General features: G+C 48.2%; 1 protein-coding gene across 2 annotated transcripts in view; it reads left to right on the top strand.

Annotated features, from left to right (window-relative positions):
• The window catches only part of FURIN (furin, paired basic amino acid cleaving enzyme), a 389010-nt gene that overhangs the window by 204022 nt on the left and 163475 nt on the right, over positions 1–21513 (top strand). For both annotated transcript variants that reach the window (XM_063925863.1, XM_063925862.1), the window contains exon 4: positions 8180–8275. In XM_063925863.1, the coding sequence (XP_063781933.1) occupies positions 8180–8275 (96 nt within the window). The remainder of the gene's footprint in view (positions 1–8179; positions 8276–21513) is intronic.

Genomic DNA, 21513 nt, shown 5'->3' with positions numbered 1-21513 from the left:
TCTGGTTTAGGGTTGGAAAGCCTCAGTTCCATGAACTCATGGTTGAATGAAAATGGTTCCATATAATATAGACGATGGACACATTACGGTTACAGCAACATTTTTGTTTGGAAATTGAAACTTAAAATACACAGTTACCTGAATTTCCTTCGGACACCAGATAACCGTCTTAGGTTGAGAGTAAGTCTACATACCCATATACTCTAGTGTGTGTGTGTGTGTGTCTCTCTCCTACCCCCACCCCTACCCCCCCCCCCCCCCAAAAAAAGGCTTTAATTTAATTTCATAATATAACACTACATGTACATTATTTAATTATCCATAAATGTGTACACTGTTTTCATGCTAATGCCTAATAGCTATGCCAGTATACTTATTTCTTCAACCACCTTAATCCATATACACAGTCCTCTCTTGGTTCCTATCCTACCTATATAATCGCTCCTTCAGTATTTGCTTCTCTGAATCCACCTCCTCTTCGCTACCTCTTTCAGTTGGAGAACCACAAGGCTCGGTCTTAGGTCCTCTGCTTTTCTCAATCTATACCTCATCTCTTGGTAAACGAATCAATTCTTTTGGATTTCTGTATCATCTGTACGCAGATGATACTCAAATCTACCTATCCTCACCTGATTTGTCTCTATCTGTATTGGTCAGGGTCACTGAATGCCTTTCCTCTGTTTAATCTTTGATATCATCTCGTCACCTCAAACTTAATATTTCCAAACCAGAGTTACTTATATTTCCACTGGCCAATAGTAGTTACCAACCTGATATCTCTATCGCTGTTGAACTCAACAATCATCCCTACCCCACAAGCTCGCTGCCTAGGTGTCCTAGCTGACTCAGAACTGTCCTTTGCGCCCCACGTTCAATCTGTCTCGAAATCATGTTACAGGCATCTAAAAAATAGATATCTAAAATACGACCACACCTTACACAAGACACTGCAAAAACTGTAATCCATGCTTTCATTCTCTCCTGCATTGATTATTGCAATAGTCTTCTTACTGGTCTTACCAAAAAGACTTGCCACTACAATCCATTCTGATTGCAGCTGCAAAGCTAATCTTCCTTGCTAGACGTTCATCGTCTGCAGATCCGCTCTCAGTTCCTCAATTGGTTACCTGTGTTCTACCGTATTCAATTTAAAATACTTTTACTCCCACATAAGGACATTAACCAAACTACACCAATGTACATCTCTTCGCTCACCTCAAAATATCTCCCAACCCGACCACTGCGCTCTTCCCAAGATCAACGTCTCTCATCCACACTCATTACTTGCTCTTATGCACATTTGCAGGACTTTCTTTGGGCTGCACCCACTCTGTGGAATGCCCTACCATGCACAATAAGACCATCCCCTGGTCTCCAAACCTTCAAACGTTCCATGAAGACTCACCTCTTCAGGCTAGCTTATCACATTCCAGAACCTTTCCCTCAACATTCATAAGCTTTGTACAGTCCACACATATCCTCCACATATTTTCTCTTTCTTCACTTTCCCTTCTTTCTGACTGACCATGGTTCATCATTGCTGTGATGTGATATCATGCAACCCACCTAGAACCTTTGCAATCCAGTGGACAAATATGCAATAGTGCCTTGCCTTGTGTATCATTGCCCATTTCCCTATAAATTGTAAGTTTGTGAGCAGGGCCTTCCTACCTCTGACTGTTTATTACCCAGTTTTGTTGTATTATTGTGTCCAACGGAATTTACTGCGCTATAGAAGAAACTGTTAATAAATAAATATAAAAGGAGTGTCCACCTTTTTGTGATTGTGGGCTCTATTATTAGTGAACACAGAATTATAGACGCGTTTGTATACAGTTGTGATAATGGCGTTAAATGGTGTGAACATTAATGTTTGCTAGATGTATAGACCATGCTGGTAATCAGAAATGGAAGCCTGAGGGCTTGTTCACACACTTTTCTCTAACGTCCTAGAGGATGCTGGGACTCCATAAGGACCATGGGGATAGACGGGCTCCGCAGGAGACATGGGCACTTTAAGAAATACTTTGACTCTGGGTGTGCACTGGCTCCTCCCTCTATGCCCCTCCTCCAGACCTCAGTTTGATACTGTGCCCAGAGGAGCTGGGTGCATTTCAGGAGCTCTCCTGAGTTTCCTGTAAGAAAGCATTTTTGTTAGGTTTCTTATTTTCAGGGAGCCTGCTGGCAACAGACTCCCTGCATCGAGGGACTGAGGAGAGAGAAACAGACCCACTTCTCTGAGTTTCAGGGCTCTGTTTCTTAGGCTACTGGACATCATTAGCTCCAGAGGGATCGGTACGCAGGTCTCACCCTCGCCGTCCGTCCCAGAGCCGCGCCGCCGTCCTCCTCGCAGAGCCGGAAGATAGAAGCCGGGTGAGTATGTGAGGAAAAGATCATCACAGGCAGCAGAAGACTTCAGATTCTTCACGGAGGTAACGCACTGCAGCTGTGCGCCATTGCTCCCATTCACCTCACACACTCCGGTCACTGTAAAGGGTGCAGGGCGCAGGGGGGGGGGGGGCGCCCTGGGCAGCAATTTAAACCTCCTATATGGCATATAAGTGTATATACATGTACAGCTGGGCACTGTACATGTATATAGAGAGCCCCCGCCATAATTTGAATTATTTCGAGCGGGACAGAAGCCCGCCGCCGAGGGGGCGGGGCTTCTCCCTCAGCACTCACCAGCGCCATCTTTTCTCCACAGTACCGCTGAGAGGAAGCTCCCCGGACTCTCCCCTGCTTGACACACTGTGAAAGAGGGTTTTTTTAAGTAGAGGGGGGGCACATATTTGGCGCAATACAGATTACAAAGCGCTACTAGGTAAACACACTGTGTTTTTTCCTGGGTCATATAGCGCTGGGGTGTGTGCTGGCATACTCTCTCTCTCTGTCTCTCCAAAGGGCCTGGTGGGGAACCTGTCTTCAGAAAAAGGGCTTCCCTGTGTGTGTGTGGTGTGTGTGTGTGCGCGCGGTGTGTCGGTACGCGTGTGTCGACATGTCTGAGATTGAAGGCTCATCTAAGGAGGAGGGGGAGTGTATGAATGCTAGGTCTCCGTCAGCAGCGCCGACACCTGACTGGATGGATATATGGAATGTTTTGAGTGCAAATGTTAATTTACTGCACAAAAGGTTAGACAAAGCTGAAGCTGGGTTACAGTCAGGGAGTCAACCCATGCCTGTCCCAATGTCGCCTGGACCTTCGGGGTCTCAGAAGTGCCCACTATCCCAAATAGCTGACACAGATACCGACACGGACTCAGACTCCAGTGTCGACTACGAAGATGCAAAATTGCAGCCAAGGGTGGCAAAATGTATTCGATATATGTTTATCGCTATAAAAGATGTTTCGCATATCACTGAGGAAATCCCTGAACCTTTACTTAAAACGGTTCAAGTTCAAGATGGAATCGCTCAGGGCGGTCATCGCCAGCCTGGAAGGGGGAGATTTTTTTGTGTCTCTGGACATAAAGGATGCATACCTGCATGTCCCCATATATCCTCCTCATCAGGCGTACCTGAGATTTGCGGTACAGGATTGTCATTACCAATTTCAGACGTTGCCGTTTGGGCTTTCCCCGGCCCGAGAATTTTCCCCAAGGTAATGGCGGAAATGATGGTGCTCCTTCGCAAGCAGGGTGTCACAATTAGCCCGTACTTGGACGATCTCCTCATAAAATCGAGATCAAGGGAGAACTTGCTGAGCAGCGTATCACTTTCACTGAATGTGTTACAGCGACACGGCTGGATTCTCAATATTCCAAAGTCGCAGCTGAATCCTACAACTCGTCTGCCCTTCTTGGGCATGATTCTGGACACAGACCAGAAAAAAGTTTTTCTTCAGACGGAAAAAGCACAGGAACTCATGACTCTAGTCATGAACTTGTTGAAACCAAAACAAGTGTCAGTACATCATTGCACTCAGTACATCATTGCACTCAAGTTCTGGGAAAGATGGTGGCAACATACGAAGCCATTCCATACGGCATATTACATGCAATGACCTTCCAATGGGACCTATTGGACAAATGGTCCGGGTCGTATCTGCAATTGCATCAGAGGATCACCCTGTCCCTCAGGGCCAGAGTATCTCTCCAGTGGTGGCTAAACAGGGCTCACCTTCTAGAGGGCCGCAAGTTCGGCATTCAGGACTGGATCCTGGTGACCACGGACGCGAGCCTCCGAGATTGGGGGAGCAGTCACACAGGGACGAAATTTCCAGGGACTTTGGTCAAGTCAAGAGACTTGTCTTCACATCAACATCCTGGAACTAAGGGCCATATACAACGCCCTACGTCAAGCGGAGATCTTACTTCGCAATCGACCAGTTCTGATCCAGTCAGACAACATCACCGCAGTAGCTCATGTAAACCGCCAAGGCGGCACAAGGAGCAGAGTGGCAATGGCGGAAGCCACCAGGATTCTTCGCTGGGCGGAGAATCATGTAAGCGCTCTGTCAGCAGTGTTCATTCCGGGAGTGGACAACTGGGAAGCAGACTTCCTCAGCAGACACGATCTGCATCCGGGAGAGTGGGGACTTCATCAGGAAGTCTTTGCGCAGATTGCAAGTCGATGGGGACTACCCCAAATAGACATGATGGCGTCCCATCTCAACAAAAAGCTACGAAGGTATTGCGCCAGGTCAAGAGACCGTCAGGCGGTAGCTGTGGACGCAGAGCCGGCCATAGGCATAGGCAAACTAGGCAATTGCCTAGGGCATTTGATATGCTTAGGGGCATCAGCAGCTTCTGCTGATTAAAATGATATGCGACATGACTATATTCTGTGTGTAGCATTTCATATGCAGATACAGCCACAGTCACACACAGTATATAGGCATGCTGCATATCAATTTAATCAGCAGAAGCTGCTTGTGCATCCTAGCCACATAGCAATGCAAATAAGATGCATTTTCATTGAAAAAAATGTGTCCAATTTTAGCACTGAGGCAAGATTTATGAGGACACATCTGTATCCAAGCAGAGGCAGAGGTCACAGTGTTAGTGGCAGTGTGAGTGCTGTGTGCATGTGAGTGGGTTGGTTGTGCAGTAGTGTTCGGAATATGTGTAAGGAGCATTGTGTGTCATGTAAAAATGCATTAATAATGTGCAACATATGTGTAAGGGGCACTATGTGTGTCATTATGTGTATAAGGGCATTAATAATGTGCGGCATATGTGTAACAGGGTACTACTGTATGTGTGGCATTATGTGTATAGGGGCGCTAAAAATGTGCAGCAAATGTGTAGGGGGCACTATGTGTGTCATTATGTGTATAAGGGCATTAATAATGTGCAGCATATGTGTAAGGGACATTATGTGTAAAAGGGCATTAATAAAGGTTGTCATGTGTAAGGCACAGTATGTTTATAAGGACATTAATAATGTGTCTCATATGTGTAAGGAGCATTACTGTGTGGCATTATGTGTATAAGGTGCTCTATGTGGCATTGCGTATAGAAAGGGCACTACTGTGTCATCTAACGTGAATAAAGAGCAATAGGGTGTGGTGTAATGTGAATAAGGAGAAATTCAGTGTGATGTAATGTGAATAAGGGGCTCTACTGTGAGGAGTAACGTTTATAAGGTAAAGAGATACTACTGTGGGATGTAATATGAATTATGGACACTATCGCATGATCAAATGTGAATAAAGTTGCAGTACTGTGTGGCGTAATTGGAATTGGGGTTACTATTGTGTGGCCATGCCCCTTGCCAGCAAAAACACATCCCTTTTTGGGCTATGCGCCAAATGTGCGAACTGTTCCTATTTAAAATATAGGGGGTGGTGGGAAAGAGGTGCAAGGTCAGAGGCGAAACCAGCGGTGGTGCTAGGGGGCACCAGCCAAAATCTTGCCTAGGGCATCACATTGGTTAGGGCCGGCTCTGTGTGAACGCCCTAGTGATACTGTGGGTGTTCCAGTCGGTATATGTGTTTCCTCCTCTTCCTCTCATACCCAAGGTGTTGAGGATAATAAGAAAAAGAGGAGTGAGGACAATTCTCATTGTTCCAGATTAGCCACGAAGGACCTGGTATCCGGATCTGCAAGAAATGCTCACAGAAGATCCTTGGCCTCTTCCTCTAAGGCAGGACCTGTTACTACAAGGTCCCTGTCTGTTCCAAGACTTACCGCGGCTGCGTTTGACGGCATGGCGGTTGAACGCTGAATCCTAGCGGAAAAAGGTATTCCAGATGAGGTCATTCCTACGCTAATAAAGGCTAGGAAGGACGTGACATCTAAACATTATCACCGAATATGGAGGAAATATGTTTCTTGGTGTGAGGCCAGGAATGCTCCTACGGAAGAATTCCACCTGGGCCGTTTTCTTCACTTCCTACAAACTGGAGTGAATTTGGGCCTAAAATTAGGCTCCATTAAAGTTCAGATCTCGGCCTTATCCATTTTCTTTCAAAAGGGATTGGCCTCATTACCTGAAGTACAGACTTTTGTGAAGGGAGTTCTGCATATTCAGCCTACTTTTGTACCTCCGGTGGCGCCTTGGGACCTTAACGGGGTGTTAAGTTTCTTTTAGTCACATTGGTTTGAACCACTTCAGACAGTGGAGTTGAAATATCTTACCTGGAAGGTGGTCATGTTGTTAGCCTTTGCTTCGGCTAGGCGAGTGTCTGAATTGGCGGCTTTATCCCATAAAAGCCCCTATCTGGTTTTCCATATGGATAGAGCGGAATTGCGGACCCGTCCTCAATTCCTGCCTAAGGCGGTCTCATCCTTTCATATGAACCAACCTATTGTCGTGCCTGTGGCTACACGTGACTTGGAGGATTCCGAGTCCCTTGATGTGGTCAGGGCTTTGAAAATTTACGTGGCCAGAACGGCTAGGATCAGAAAAACAGAAGCACTGTTTGTCCTGTATGCAGCCAACAAAGTTGGCGGCCCTGCTTCAAAGCAGACTAATGCTCGCTGGATCTGTAACACGATTCAGCAGGCGCATTCTACGGCAGGATTGCCGTTACCGAAATCGGTTAAAGCCAATTCCACTAGGAAGGTGGGCTCTTCTTGGGCGGCTGCGGTCTCGGCACTACAGCTGTGCCGACCTGCTACTTGGTCGGGGTCGAACACCTTTGCAAAGTTCTATAAGTTTGATACCCTGGCTGAGGAGGACCTCCTGTTTGCTCAATCGGTGCTGCAGAGTCATCCGCACTCTCCTGCCCGTTTGGGAGCTTTGGTATAAACCCCATGGTTTTTACGGAGTCCCAGCATCCTCTAGGACGTTAGAGAAAATAAGATTTTAAACCTACCGGTAAATCTTTTTCTCGTAGTCCGTAGAGGATGCTGGGCGCCTGTCCCAAGTGCGCACTACTTCTGCAAAACTTGTATATAGTTATTGCTTACATAAGGGTTATGTTATAGTTTCATCGGTCTTGGACTGATGCTATGTTGTTTTTCATACTGTTAACTGGGTAGTATATCACAAGTTATACGGTGTGATTGGTGTGGCTGGTATGAATCTTGCCCTTGGATTACAAAAATCCTTTCTTTGTACTGTCCGTCTCCTCTGGGCACAGTTTCTCTAACTGAGGTCTGGAGGAGGGGCATAGTGGGAGGAGCCAGTGCACACCCAGAGTCAAAGTCTTTCCTAAAGTGCCCATGTCTCCTGCGGAGCCCGTCTATCCCCATGGTCCTTACGGAGTCCCAGCATCCTCTGCGAACTACGAGAAAAAGATTTACCGGTAGGTTTAAAATCTTATTTTTGCAGAGATTGCATGAAAACCAACACATACTTTAGACGTGTTTTAGTGCGTTACAGTCTCTTGTATTGGCAGGGTGCAACAAATGAGAATTAGATCACAGCACACAGTGGTAGAAAAGAGGCCGTGAGACATCAGCCATTCTTTCTCTTAATGCAATTTTTAGGCTCTCGCAAAGTGTGAACAGTCGCACAGAGAAGCAATGTGTTAAGTAAAAGTGTACAGGAGGACAAGTGCAAAGCAATATTAAGTTATCTAAAGTTAGGCATTATTATGATTCCGGTTTCGTAGAGTGTGACTTTCTCTTAATTTGCTGCCACCACACTGTGTATTAGTTTGCTGTAGCTTTGTCACCTCACTTATAAGTATGCAAATCCACATAAAATCATTCAATGATTATAAATAAAAACACTGTCATTATACTCTTCCTGGATGTTTCATTTGATAATCTTTTTCCCCCAACTGCAGGTACACTGGGCAGAGCAGCAGGTGGCAAAGAGGAGAAGAAAGAGAGATCTTTTTACAGAACCAACAGATCCCAGATTTCCTCAGCAGTGGTATCTGGTAAGTGGCTTTGGAACCTAGATTTGTGTGCAGGTGTTTAGTTTTCAAGATTTTTTTTTTTTCTTTTTTGCCTGCAATGGTCATGAGATGATTTTGTTTCCCACAAACATTCCAGACAAGTTGCACCTTACACATTCCGCCACCTGCAGCAAGAAATTTCACATCATTTTACGGTGTTAACTGCATGACATGTGGTTGCCGCTCTGCAGCAGAGGATTCTGGGCATTTTCCTTGCTTGAGACAAACTTCTAGTTAAACTAGTGATGCAATATTCCCTTAGCTACTTGCTGAAGTGCTGCTGCTATTTTGAACCTTTAAGACAGTGAGTGGGATCAGGGGGGTCACTTGCAGCTAGGACACCCGGGTGGTGCTCTAAGGGATCCGTAAATGGGGGTGTTGCTAAGTGCCCTGAACCCCTGTTTTCATCACTCCAGGAGATGCATGCTGCCCCCAGAGACTACTGCAGCGCTAGTTCCTACGCACTGACAGGAGGCGGGTGCTGCACTTAATGTCACTGAGCAGGATCCGGCATATAGGTGTCACCCCTGGCCCACACCCACCTGATGCCACTTGGCGGGAGACATTATGCATGTCATGAATACTGCCACTCATCGCAAACATAATGATAATTATTAATTGCATATGCTTGAATAAAATCTCAAAGAACTGCTCTCCCAGTAAGAGCTGTCCTTTGGGATAGGACTTCCGGGTTTATGACCCGGAAGTCCTATCTGCGCATGTGTTGGGTGCTGCGGGCAGTGCTTGGAGGGATCCGATTGGGCTTCTCTCCGCATTTCCCTCAAAGAGCCAAAGACTGCTTTTGGTTACACCTTCTACAGATGGCATTACCCACCAGGTACAAGCTCTGGAATGTATCACATTCTGGAGCTTGGTGCATATGTGATAATCTGCCAAACATCTGAAAACGGCAATTTTGACTGCTGAAAAGAGCATTGATGCATCCTGCCCAGTATATCTAAAGTGATATAACAGCATTCATTATACTTGAAAAAGAGGAGAACTGTTAGGAGTATACTTGGTAGCTGCTAGGATCATTTCTCAAATAGATTCCAAATTTGTTTCATTTATTTTTTAAGGGATTTCATAAAATCAAATATGTTTTATAGCAATGTTCCCCCACCTAGTTCTCAAAGAACCCTTACAGTCCAGGTTTTATGGATATCCATGCTGGCTAAATCAAAATTACTCGGGTACTACTTAAGTCACCTACACTAAAGCATGGTTAGCCTTAAAACCAGGACTGTTAGTTGGCTTTGAGAACTCACAATCCGTGTATTAGATAGATACCTGTCAGCAGTAATTTTACGTGCATTCACTTATCTAGTTTTCCCCAAACCATTGCCATGTAGCTAAAGGGTACCTATGCATACAGGCAGAAGGACTATAAAGCATTGCCACAGCCTTATGTTTTGAAAACCCTCTAGGCCACAGGGGTATCTAAATACAGTTTTATGTATGCATCCATCAAAGCCTAATTGGTGCAAATCCAGTGAATAACATAGGTGAATAGAAGAGTCAGTGGTGATGTGCAGAGCTGAGTAGCATCACAACTGGTTAGACTAAAGCATTATATGGGAACACCTATTGGCACCTTAGAAAGCCATGTAGTACGTTACGCTGCAGGGAAGCTTTGTGATGCATGAAAAGCTCTATAGGGATGATTCTATTTTTTATTTCTCGAACGTCCTAGTGGATGCTGGGACTCCGTCAGGACCATGGGGAATAGCGGGCTCCGCAGGAGACAGGGCACATCTAAATAAAGCTTTTAGGATCACATGGTGCGTACTGGCTCCTCCCCCTATGACCCTCCTCCAAGCCTCAGTTAGGTTTTTGTGCCCGTCCGAGAAGGGTGCAATCTAGGTGGCTCTCCTAAAGAGCTGCTTAGAAAAAGTTTTTTTAGGTTTAAATCTCAGTGAATCCTGCTGGCAACAGGATCACTGCATCGAGGGACTTAGGGGAGAGATTTCCAACTCACCTGCGTGCAGGATGGATTGGAGTCTTAGGCTACTGGACACTTAGCTCCAGAGGGAGTCGGAACACAGGTCCTCCTGGGGTTCGTCCCGGAGCCGCGCCGCCGATCCCCCTTACAGACGCTGAAGACGGAGGTCCGGAAAGCAGGCGGCAGAAGACTCCTCAGTCTTCATGAAGGTAGCGCACAGCACTGCAGCTGTGCGCCATTGTTGCTACACGTCTCACTGATTCAGTCACGGAGGGTGCAGGGCGCTGCCTGGGGCGCCCTGGGCAGCAATATTAAATACCTTTTAGTGGCAAAATAAATACATCACATATAGCCATTAAGGCTATATGTATGTATTTAACCCAGGCCAGTTTTCTTAAAACCCGTGAGAAAAGCCTGCCGAAAAAGGGGCGGAGCTTATTCTCCTCAGCACTCAGCGCCATTTTCCTGCTCAGCTCCGCTGGTGAGGAAGGCTCCCAGGACTCTCCCCTGCACTGCACTACAGAAACAGGGTAACAAAGAGAAGGGGGGCATAATTTGGCGATATTGATATATTAAAAGCGCTTATATCAAAAACAACACCTTCTAGGGTTGTTTATATACATTTATAGCGCTTTTGGTGTGTGCTGGCAAACTCTCCCTCTGTCTCCCCAAAGGGCTAAGAGGGTCCTGTCTTCGATTAGAGCATTCCCTGTGTGGCTGCTGTGTGTCGGTACGTGTGTGTCAACATGTATGAGGACGATGTTGGTGTGGAGGCAGAGCAATTGCCGGTAATGGTGATGTCACCCCCTAGGGAGTCGACACCGGAATGGATGGCTTTAGTTATGGAATTACGTGATAATGTTAGCACATTACAAAAGTCAGTTGACGAAATGAGACGGCCGGAAAACCAGTTAGTACCGGCTCAGGCGTCTCAGACACCGTCAGGGGCTGTAAAACGTCCCTTACCTCAGTCAGTCGACACGGGTACCGACACAGATGAATCTAGTGTCGACGGTGAAGAAACAAACGTATTTTCCAATAGGGCCACACGTTATATGATCACGGCAATGAAGGAGGCTTTGCAGATCTCTGATACTGCTGGTACCTCAAAAAGGGGTATTATGTGGGGGGTGAAAAAACTACCTGTAGCTTTTCCAGAATCAGAGGAATTGAATGACGTGTGTGACGAAGCGTGGGTTAACCCAGATAGAAAACTGCTAATTTCCAAGAAGTTATTGGCATTATACCCTTTCCCACCAGAGGTTAGGGCGCGCTGGGAAACACCCCCTAGGGTGGATAAGGCGCTCACACGTTTATCAAAGCAAGTGGCGTTGCCGTCTCCTGATACGGCCGCCCTCAAGGATCCAGCAGATAGGAGGCTGGAAACTACACTGAAGAGTATATACACACATACTGGTGTTATACTGCGACCGGCAGTAGCCTCAGCCTGGATGTGCAGTGCTGGGGTAGTGTGGTTGGATTCTCTGACTGAAAATATTGATACCCTGGATAGGGACAGTATTTTATTGACTCTAGAGCAATTAAAGGATGCTTTTCTTTATATGCGAGATGCTCAGAGGGATATTTGTACTCTAGCATCAAGAGTAAGCGCGATGTCCATATCTGCCAGAAGAAGTTTATGGACGCGACAGTGGTCAGGTGATGCGGATTCCAAAAGGCATATGGAAGTATTGCCATATAAAGGAGAGGAATTATTTGGGGTCGGTCTTTCGGACCTGGTGGCCACGGCAACTGCCGGCAAATCCACTTTTTTACCTCAGACCCCCTCCCAACAGAAAAAGACACCGTCTTTTCAGCCGCAGTCCTTTCGCTCCTATAAAAACAAGCGACCAAAAGGACAGTCTTATCTGCCGCGAGGCAGAGGAAAGGGTAAGAGAGGGCAGCAAGCAGCCCCTGCCCAGGACCAGAAGCCCGCCCCGGGTTCTACAAAGCCATCAGCATGACGCTGGGGCTTTACAAGCGGACTCAGGAGCGGTGGGGGGTCGACTCAAGATTTTCAGCAATCAGTGGGCTCGCTCACAAGTGGACCCATGGATCCTGCAGATAATATCTCAGGGTTACATGTTGGAGTTCGAAAGGTCTCCCCCTCGCCGGTTCCTAAAGTCTGCTTTACCAACGTCTCCCTCAGAAAGGACGTCGGTTTTGGAAGCCATTCACAAGCTGTATTCTCAGCAGGTGATAGTCAAGGTACCCCTCCTACAACAGGGAAAGGGGTATTATTCCACACTATTTGTGGTACCGAAGCCGGACGGTTCGGTAAGACCTATTCTAAACCTGAAATCCTTGAACCTGTACATACAGAAATTCAAGTTCAAGATGGAGTCACTCAGAGCAGTGATAGCGAATCTGGAAGAAGGGGACTTCATGGTGTCCCTGGACATAAAAGATGCTTATCTGCATGTCCCAATTTACCCCTCACACCAAGGGTATCTCAGGTTCGTGATACAAGACTGTCATTATCAGTTTCAAACGCTGCCGTTTGGTTTGTCCACGGCCCCTCGGGTCTTTACCAAGGTAATGACCGAAATGATGGTTCTTCTACGAAGAAAAGGCGTATTAATTATCCCTTACTTGGACGATCTCCTGATAAGGGCAAAGTCCAGAGAACAGCTGGAAGTCGGTGTAGCACTAACCCAGGTAGTGCTTCAGCAACACGGGTGGATTCTGAATCTTCCAAAATCTCAATTGACCCCGACAACTCGTCTGCTGTTCCTGGGAATGATTCTGGACACGGTTCAGAAAAAGGTGTTTCTCCCGGAGGAGAAAGCAAGGGAGTTATCCGAACTTGTCAGGAACCTCCTAAAACCAGGAACTGTGTCAGTACATCAATGCACAAGAGTCCTGGGAAAGATGGTGGCTTCTTACGAAGCGATTCCATTCGGCAGATTCCATGCACGGACATTTCAGTGGGATCTGCTGGACAAATGGTCCGGATCGCATCTGCACATGCATCAGCGGATAACACTGTCACCAAGAACAAGGTTGTCTCTCCTGTGGTGGTTGCAGAGTGCCCATCTGTTAGAGGGCCGCAGATTCGGCATACAGGACTGGGTCCTGGTGACTACGGATGCCAGCCTACGAGGCTGGGGAGCAGTCACACAGGGAAGAAACTTCCAGGGCGTGTGGTCAAACCTGGAGACGTCCCTTCACATAAATATACTGGAGCTAAGAGCGATCTACAATGCTCTAAGCCTGGCAAAATCGCTGCTTCAGGGTCAGCCGGTGTTGATCCAGTCGGACAACATCACGGCAGTCGCCCACGTAAACCGACAAGGCGGCACGAGAAGCAGAAGAGCAATGACAGAAGCTGCAAGGATTCTGCGCTGGGCGGAGAATCATGTCATAGCACTGTCAGCAGTGTTCATCCCGGGAGTGGACAACTGGGAAGCAGACTTCCTCAGCAGACACGACCTTCACCCGGGAGAGTGGGGACTTCATCCAGAAGTCTTCCACATGATTGTGAACCGTTGGGAAAGACCAAAGGTGGACATGATGGCGTCTCGCCTCAACAAAAAATTGGACAGATATTGCGCCAGGTCAAGAGACCCTCAGGCAATAGCTGTGGACGCTCTGGTAACACCGTGGGTGTACCAGTCAGTGTATGTGTTCCCTCCTCTGCCTCTCATACCAAAGGTACTGAGAATTATACGGAAAAGAGGAGTAAGAACAATACTGGTGGCTCCGGACTGGCCAAGAAGAACTTGGTATCCGGAACTTCAAGAGATGCTCACGGAGGATCCGTGGCCTCTACCTCTAAGAAGGGATCTGCTTCAGCAGGGACCTTGTATGTTCCAAGACTTACCGCGTCTGCGTTTGACGGCATGGCGGTTGAACGCCGGATTCTAAAAGAAAAGGGCATTCCAGAGGAAGTTATTCCTACCTTGATTAAGGCTAGAAAGGAAGTGACTGTACAACATTATCACCGCATTTGGCGAAAATATGTTGCGTGGTGTGAGGCCAAGAAGGCTCCAACGGAAGAATTTCAATTGGGTCGATTCTTACATTTCCTGCAAGCAGGATTGTCTATGGGCCTAAAATTGGGGTCCATTAAAGTTCAAATTTCGGCCTTATCAATCTTCTTCCAGAAGGAATTGGCATCAGTGCCTGAAGTACAAACTTTTGTAAAAGGTGTACTACATATACAACCCCCAATAGTGCCTCCAGTGGCACCGTGGGATTTGAACGTAGTTTTGAATTTTCTCAAATCTCATTGGTTTGAGCCTCTAAAATCGGTAGATTTAAAATACCTTACATGGAAGGTAACCATGCTATTGGCCCTGGCTTCAGCCAGGAGAGTTTCAGAGTTGGCGGCTTTATCATACAAAAGCCCATATCTGATTTTCCATTCGGACAGGGCAGAACTGCGGACACGTCCTCATTTTCTCCCTAAGGTGGTTTCGGCTTTTCACTTGAACCAGCCTATTGTGGTGCCTGCGGCTACTAGCGACTTGGAGGACTCCAAGTTACTGGACGTTGTCAGAGCATTAAATATATATATTTCAAGGACAGCTGGAGTCAGAAAATCTGACTCGTTGTTTATATTGTATGCACCCAACAAGATGGGTGCTCCTGCGTCTAAACAGACGATTGCACGTTGGATCTGTAGCACAATCCAACTTGCACATTCTGTGGCAGGCCTGCCACAGCCTAAATCTGTAAAGGCCCACTCCACAAGGAAAGTGGGCTCATCTTGGGCGGCTGCCCGAGGGGTCTCGGCATTACAACTTTGCAGAGCAGCTACGTGGTCAGGGGAGAACACGTTTGTAAAATTTTACAAATTTGATACTCTGGCTAAGGAGGACCTGGAGTTCTCTCATTCGGTGCTGCAGAGTCATCCGCACTCTCCCGCCCGTTTGGGAGCTTTGGTATAATCCCCATGGTCCTGACGGAGTCCCAGCATCCACTAGGACGTTAGAGAAAATAAGAATTTACTTACCGATAATTCTATTTCTCATAGTCCGTAGTGGATGCTGGGCGCCCATCCCAAGTGCGGATTGTCTGCAATACTTGTACATAGTTATTGTTACAAAGATCGGGTTATTACTATTGTTGTGAGCCATCTTTTCAGAGGCTACTTCGTTTTTTGTTATCATACTGTTAACTGGGTTCAGATCACAAGTTGTACGGTGTGATTGGTGTGGCTGGTATGAGTCTTACCCGGGATTCAAGATCCTTCCTTATTGTGTACGCTCGTCCGGGCACAGTACCTAACTGAGGCTTGGAGGAGGGTCATAGGGGGAGGAGCCAGTACGCACCATGTGATCCTAAAAGCTTTATTTAGATGTGCCCTGTCTCCTGCGGAGCCCGCTATTCCCCATGGTCCTGACGGAGTCCCAGCATCCACTACGGACTATGAGAAATAGAATTATCGGTAAGTAAATTCTTATTTTTTTGGACACCCAAAGTAATGCGCTCCCGTCGGAGCAATAAAATTGTTGCTCCGTTTGGGTACGCGTTACTTTTGAAGCGCCTAAAAGCATCGGTTATAACAGTGTAAAACTGCTAGACCAGACTAAAATACTGGCCAAATGGGACACTTTCCACACAGTTTTTCTCAGTTGCCTGCCAGGAGAAGGGTTGGCGCCGCTGCGTTCACACCTGAACATCCGTAAATTGAATTGCTGCCGGCGGGCGCCCTCCAGTAGCAGGCACCCAAATAACAATTGAATCACCCCAGGATTATATTAATAACTACATTATGGGGTATATGCAATTCCGGGCGAATTGCGGCACTTTTTCGCCCGTTTTTAAATTCGACACAATTCGACCGTCGAATTCCGGCAGGTGGGTGCCGGAATTCGACATATTCAATAAAAAACGAATTCGACAGTCCCGCTGTCGAAAAACGGCCGTTTTGACGGATTTTGATTAGATTTTTAAAAATGTAAAAAAAAACTGTAAAAAACCCGAAAAAAAATTGCGCGGGGTCCCCCTTCCTAAGCATAACCAGCCTCGGGCTCTTTGAGCCGGTCCTGGTTGCCAAAATACGGGGGGGGAAATGACAGGGGATCCCCCGTATTTTAACAACCAGCACCGGGCTCTGTGCCTGGTCCTGGTGCAAAAAATACGGGGGACAAAAAGAGTAGGGGTCCCCCGTAGTTTTTTGGACCAGCACCGGGCTCCACTAGCTGGACAGATAATGCCACAGCCGGGGGTCACTTTTATACAGCGCCCTGCGGCCGTGGCATTAAATACCCAACTAGTCACCCCTGGCCGGGGTACCCTGGAGGACCCCTTCAATCAAGCCCCCCCCAGCCACCCAGGGGCCAGGGGTCAAGCCCGAGGCTGTCGTCCCCCCCATCCAAGGGCTGCGGATGGGGGGCTGATAGCCATGTGTAAAAATTAAAGAATATTGCGCGTCTGAGCTGTCAGACGCGCATCGCACAGCTCCCTCCATTACCTTCAATGGTGGGAACTTTGCGGTCAGCGGTGGGGTCACCCGCGGTCAGCGGCTGACCGCGGGTAACCCCACCGCTGACCGCAAAGTTCCCACCATTGAAACTAATGGAGGGAGCTGTGCGATGCGCTGTCTGCCAGCTCAGACGCGCAAAGCCAATCAGGAGAGTGCCACGAAGTGGCGCTTCCTGATTGGCTGAAGGGACCTTTCTGTGACAGGAGTCACGGGGGGTCTCTGCATTCGGGGAAAGGGGTCCCATGTATAAACATGGGACCCCTTTCAGTCCGTCTGGTTCGGGTTAATGCGTTTTTTTGTTTTGCCAAGTACGTGGATTACAATAAAAGAGCCGGACACTGGATCAGGTGAGTATAATTTTATTTTCGGGTACCCCGGACGTCGACATTGGAGACGTGGCCAGAGTCGGCGTGTCAACATAGGTAAGTATGTGTGTCGGCATGTATGTAATAAAGTTATACTTTCACGGTGTCGGTGTCCTGTTTTTATTTGTTTGTTTTTTTTTGCAGTAGAACTACAGGTACCAGCGGGCCCGTCCCCCCCCCCCCCCCCCCCCCCCCCCCCCCCCCCCGCATGCTGGTACTTGTGGTTCTCAAAGTACCAGCTTGCGGTGGAGGCTTGCTGGGACTTGTAGTTCTACTGCAAAAAAACAATATTTTTTAATTTTTACACATGGCTATCAGCCCCCCATCCGCAGCCCTTTGATGGGGGGACAGCCTCGGGCTCGTCCCCTGGCCCTTGGGTGGCTGGGGGGGGGGGGGGGGGGGGGGGCTTGATTGAAGGGGTCCCCACTCCAGGGTACCCCGGCCAGGGGTGACTAGTTGGGTATTTAATGCCACGGCCGCAGGGCGCTGTATAAAAGTGACCCCCAGCTGTGGCATTATCTGTCCAGCTAGTGGAGCCCGGTGCTGGTCCAAAAAATACGGGGGACCCCTACTCTTTTTGTCCCCCGTATTTTTTGCACCAGGCGCAGAGCCCGGTGCTGGTTTTTAAAATACGGGGGATCCCCTGTCATTTTCTCTGACGTCCTAAGTGGATGCTGGGACTCCGTAAGGACCATGGGGAATAGCGGCTCCGCAGGAGACTGGGCACAACTAAGAAAGCTTTAGGACTAACTGGTGTGCACTGGCTCCTCCCACTATGACCCTCCTCCAGACCTCAGTTAGAATCTTGTGCCCGGCTGAGCTGGATGCACACTAGGGGCTCTACTGAGCTCCTAGAGAGAGAGTATATTTTAGGTTTTTTATTTTACAGTGAGATCTGCTGGCAACAGACTCACTGCAGCGAGGGACTAAGGGGAGAAGAAGCGAACCTACCTAACTGGTGGTAGCTTGGGCTTCTTAGGCTGCTGGACACCATTAGCTCCGGAGGGATCGACCGCATGGAACCGGCCTTGATGTTCGGTCCCGGAGCCGCGCCGCCGGCCCCCTTACAGAGCCAGAAGCAAGAAGTGATCCGGAAAATCGGCGGCAGAAGACTCCTGTCTTCAACAAGGTAGCGCACAGCACTGCAGCTGTGCGCCATTGCTCCTCATGCACACCTCACACTGCGGTCACTGATGGGTGCAGGGCGCTGGGGGGGGGGGGGGGCGCCCTGAGCAGCAATATAAACACCTTGCATGGCAAAATCATCACAATATATAGCCCCAGAGGCTATATATGTGATAAATTACCCCTGCCAGAATTCCTGAAAAAAGCGGGAGAAGTCCGCGAAAAAGTGGGCGGAGCTATCTCCCTCCGCACACTGGCGCCATTTCTCCCTCACAGCTCCGCTGGAAGGAAGCTCCCTGCAGTCTACACTACAGAAGGGTAAAAAAGAGAGGGGGGGCACTAAATTTAGGCGCAATATACATATATAGCAGCTATAAGGGGATATCATTTAGTTAATCCCTGTATTATATAGCGCTCTGGTGTGTGCTGGCATACTCTCTCTCTGTCTCCCCAAAGGGCTTTGTGGGGTCCTGTCTCCTGTCAGAGCATTCCCTGTGTGTGTGCGGTGTGTCGGTATGGCTGTGTCGACATGTTTGATGAGGAGGCTTATGTGGAGGGGGAGCAGATGCCTATAAATGTGTTGTCACCCCCTGCGGGGCAGACACCTGAGTGGATGGACTTGTGGAAGGAATTACGTGAAAGTGTCGACTCCTTACATAAAAAATTTGATGACATGCCAAATGCGGGACAGCCGGCTTCTCAGCTCGTGCCTGCCCAGACGTCTCAAAGGCCATCAGGGGCTCTAAAACGCCCGCTATCTCAGATGGCAGACACAGATGTCGACACGGATACTGATACCAGTGTCGACGACGAAGAGACTAATGTAATGTCCAATAGGGCCACTCGTTACATGATTGAGGCAATGAAAAATGTTTTACACATTTCTGATGTGACCCCGGGTACCACAAAAAAGGTATTATGTTTGGAGAGAGAAAACTATCAGTAGTTTTTCCCCCTTCTGAAGAATTAAATGAAGTGTGTGAAGTAGCGTGGGCTTGCCCAGATAAAAAATTGGTAATTTCTAAAAAGTTACTAATGGCGTACCCTTTCCCGCCAGAGGATAGGTCACGTTGGGAAACACCCCTAGGGTGGATAAAGCGCTTACACGCTTATCAAAAAAGGTGGCACTACCGTCTCCGGATACGGCCGCCCTAAAGGAACCTGCTGATAGAAAGCAGGAGGCTCTCCTGAAGGCTATATATACACACACTGGTATTATACTGAGACCAGCTATTGCTTCAGCATGGATGTGCAGTGCTGCAGCTGCGTGGTCAGATTCCCTGTCAGAAAACATTGACACCCTAGACAGAGACACTATATTGCTAAACATAGAGCATATTAAAGACGCTGTCTTATACATGAGAGATGCACAGAGGGATATTTGCCGGCTGGCATCTAAAATAAGTGCACTGTTCATTTCTGCCAGGAGAGGGTTATGGACTCGGCAGTGGACAGGGGATGCAGATTCTAAAAGGCACATGGAAGTTTTGCCTTATAAGGGTGAGGAGTTGTTCGGGGATGGTCTTTCAGACCTAGTGTCCACAGCAACGGCTGGGAAGTCAGCATTTTTACCACATGTCCCCTCACAACCATAGAAAGCACCGTATTATCAGGTACAGTCCTTTCGTCCCCAAAAGAGCAGGCGGGGTAGAGGCGCGTCCTTTCTGCCCAGAGGCAGAGGTAGGGAAAAAAAGCTGCAGCATACAGCCAGTTCCCAGGAACAAAAGTCCTCCCCCGCTTCTTCTTCTAAGTCCGCCGCATGACGCTGGGGCTCAACAGGCGGAGCCAGGTACGGTGGGGGCCCGTCTCAAAAACATCAGCAATCAGTGGGCTCGCTCACAAGTAGATCCCTGGATCCTTCAAGTGGTATCTCAGGGGTACAGGCTGGAATTCGAGACATTTCCCCCCCGCCGTTTCCTCAAATCTGCCTTGCCAACAACTCCCTCAGGCAGGGAGGCTGTGATAGAGGCAATTCACAAGCTGTTTTCCCAGCAGGTGATAGTCAAGGTGCCCCTACTTCAACAAGGACGGGGTTACTATTCCACAATGTTTGTGGTACCGAAACCGGACGGTTCGGTGAGACCCATTTTAAATTTGAAATCCTTGAACACATATATAAAAAAATTCAAGTTCAAGATGGAATCGCTCAGGGCGGTTATTGCAAGCCTGGACGAGGGGGATTACATGGTATCACTGGACATCAAGGATGCTTACCTGCATGTCCCCATTTACTATCCTCAACAGGAGTACCTCAGATTTGTGGTACAGGATTGTCATTACCAATTCCAGACGTTGCCGTTCGGCCTGTCCACGGCACCGAGGGTATTTACCAAGGTAATGGCCGAAATGATGATACTCCTTCGAAAAAAGGGAGTTTTAATTATCCCATACTTGGACGATCTCCTGATAAAGCGAGGTCCAGGGAGCAGTTGTTGGTCGGCGTAGCACTATCTCAGGAGGTGCTACACCAGCACGGTTGGATTCTAAATATTCTAAAGTCACAGCTGGCTCCCGTGACACGTCTACTGTTCCTGGGGATGATTCTGGACACAGTCCAGAAAAAAGTGTTTCTCCCGGAGGAGAAAGCCAAGGCGCTGTCATCTCTAGTCAGAGGCCTCCTGAAACCAAAACAGGTGTCTGTGCATCACTGCACGCGAGTCCTGGGAAAGATGGTCGCTTCCTACGAAGCAATTCCATTCGGCAGGTTCCATGCCAGAACTTTTCAGTGGGACCTGTTGGACAAGTGGTCCGGATCGCATCTTCAGATGCATCGGTTGATAACCCTGTCTCCAAGGACCAGGGTATCTCTGCTGTGGTGGCTGCAAAGTGCTCATCTTCAAGAGGGCCGCAGATTCGGCATACAGGACTGGGTCCTGGTGACCACGGACGCCAGCCTTCGAGGTTGGGGGGCAGTCACACAGGGAAGAAACTTCCAAGGACTTTGGTCAAGTCAGGAGACTTCCCTACACATAAATGTTCTGGAACTGAGGGCCATTTACAATGCCCTAAGTCAGGCAAAACCCCTGCTTCAAAACCAGCCGGTTCTGATCCAGTCAGACAACATCACGGCAGTCGCCCATGTAAACCGACAGGGCGGCACAAGAAGCAGGACGGCGATGGCAGAAGCCACAAGGATTCTCCGATGGGCGGAAAGTCACGTGTTAGCACTGTCAGCAGTGTTCATTCCGGGAGTGGACAACTGGGAAGCAGACTTCCTCAGCAGGCACGACCTCCACCCGGGAGAGTGGGGACTTCATCCAGAAGTCTTCCAACTGATTGTAAACCGTTGGGAAAGGCCACAGGTGGACATGATGGCGTCCCGCCTAAACAAAAAGCTAGAAAAATATTGCGCCAG

The sequence above is a fragment of the Pseudophryne corroboree genome, chromosome 6 (genome assembly GCF_028390025.1).
Source record: "Pseudophryne corroboree isolate aPseCor3 chromosome 6, aPseCor3.hap2, whole genome shotgun sequence".
Lineage (NCBI taxonomy): Eukaryota > Metazoa > Chordata > Amphibia > Anura > Myobatrachidae > Pseudophryne > Pseudophryne corroboree.
This window is presented reverse-complemented; position numbering and strand designations above follow the sequence as displayed.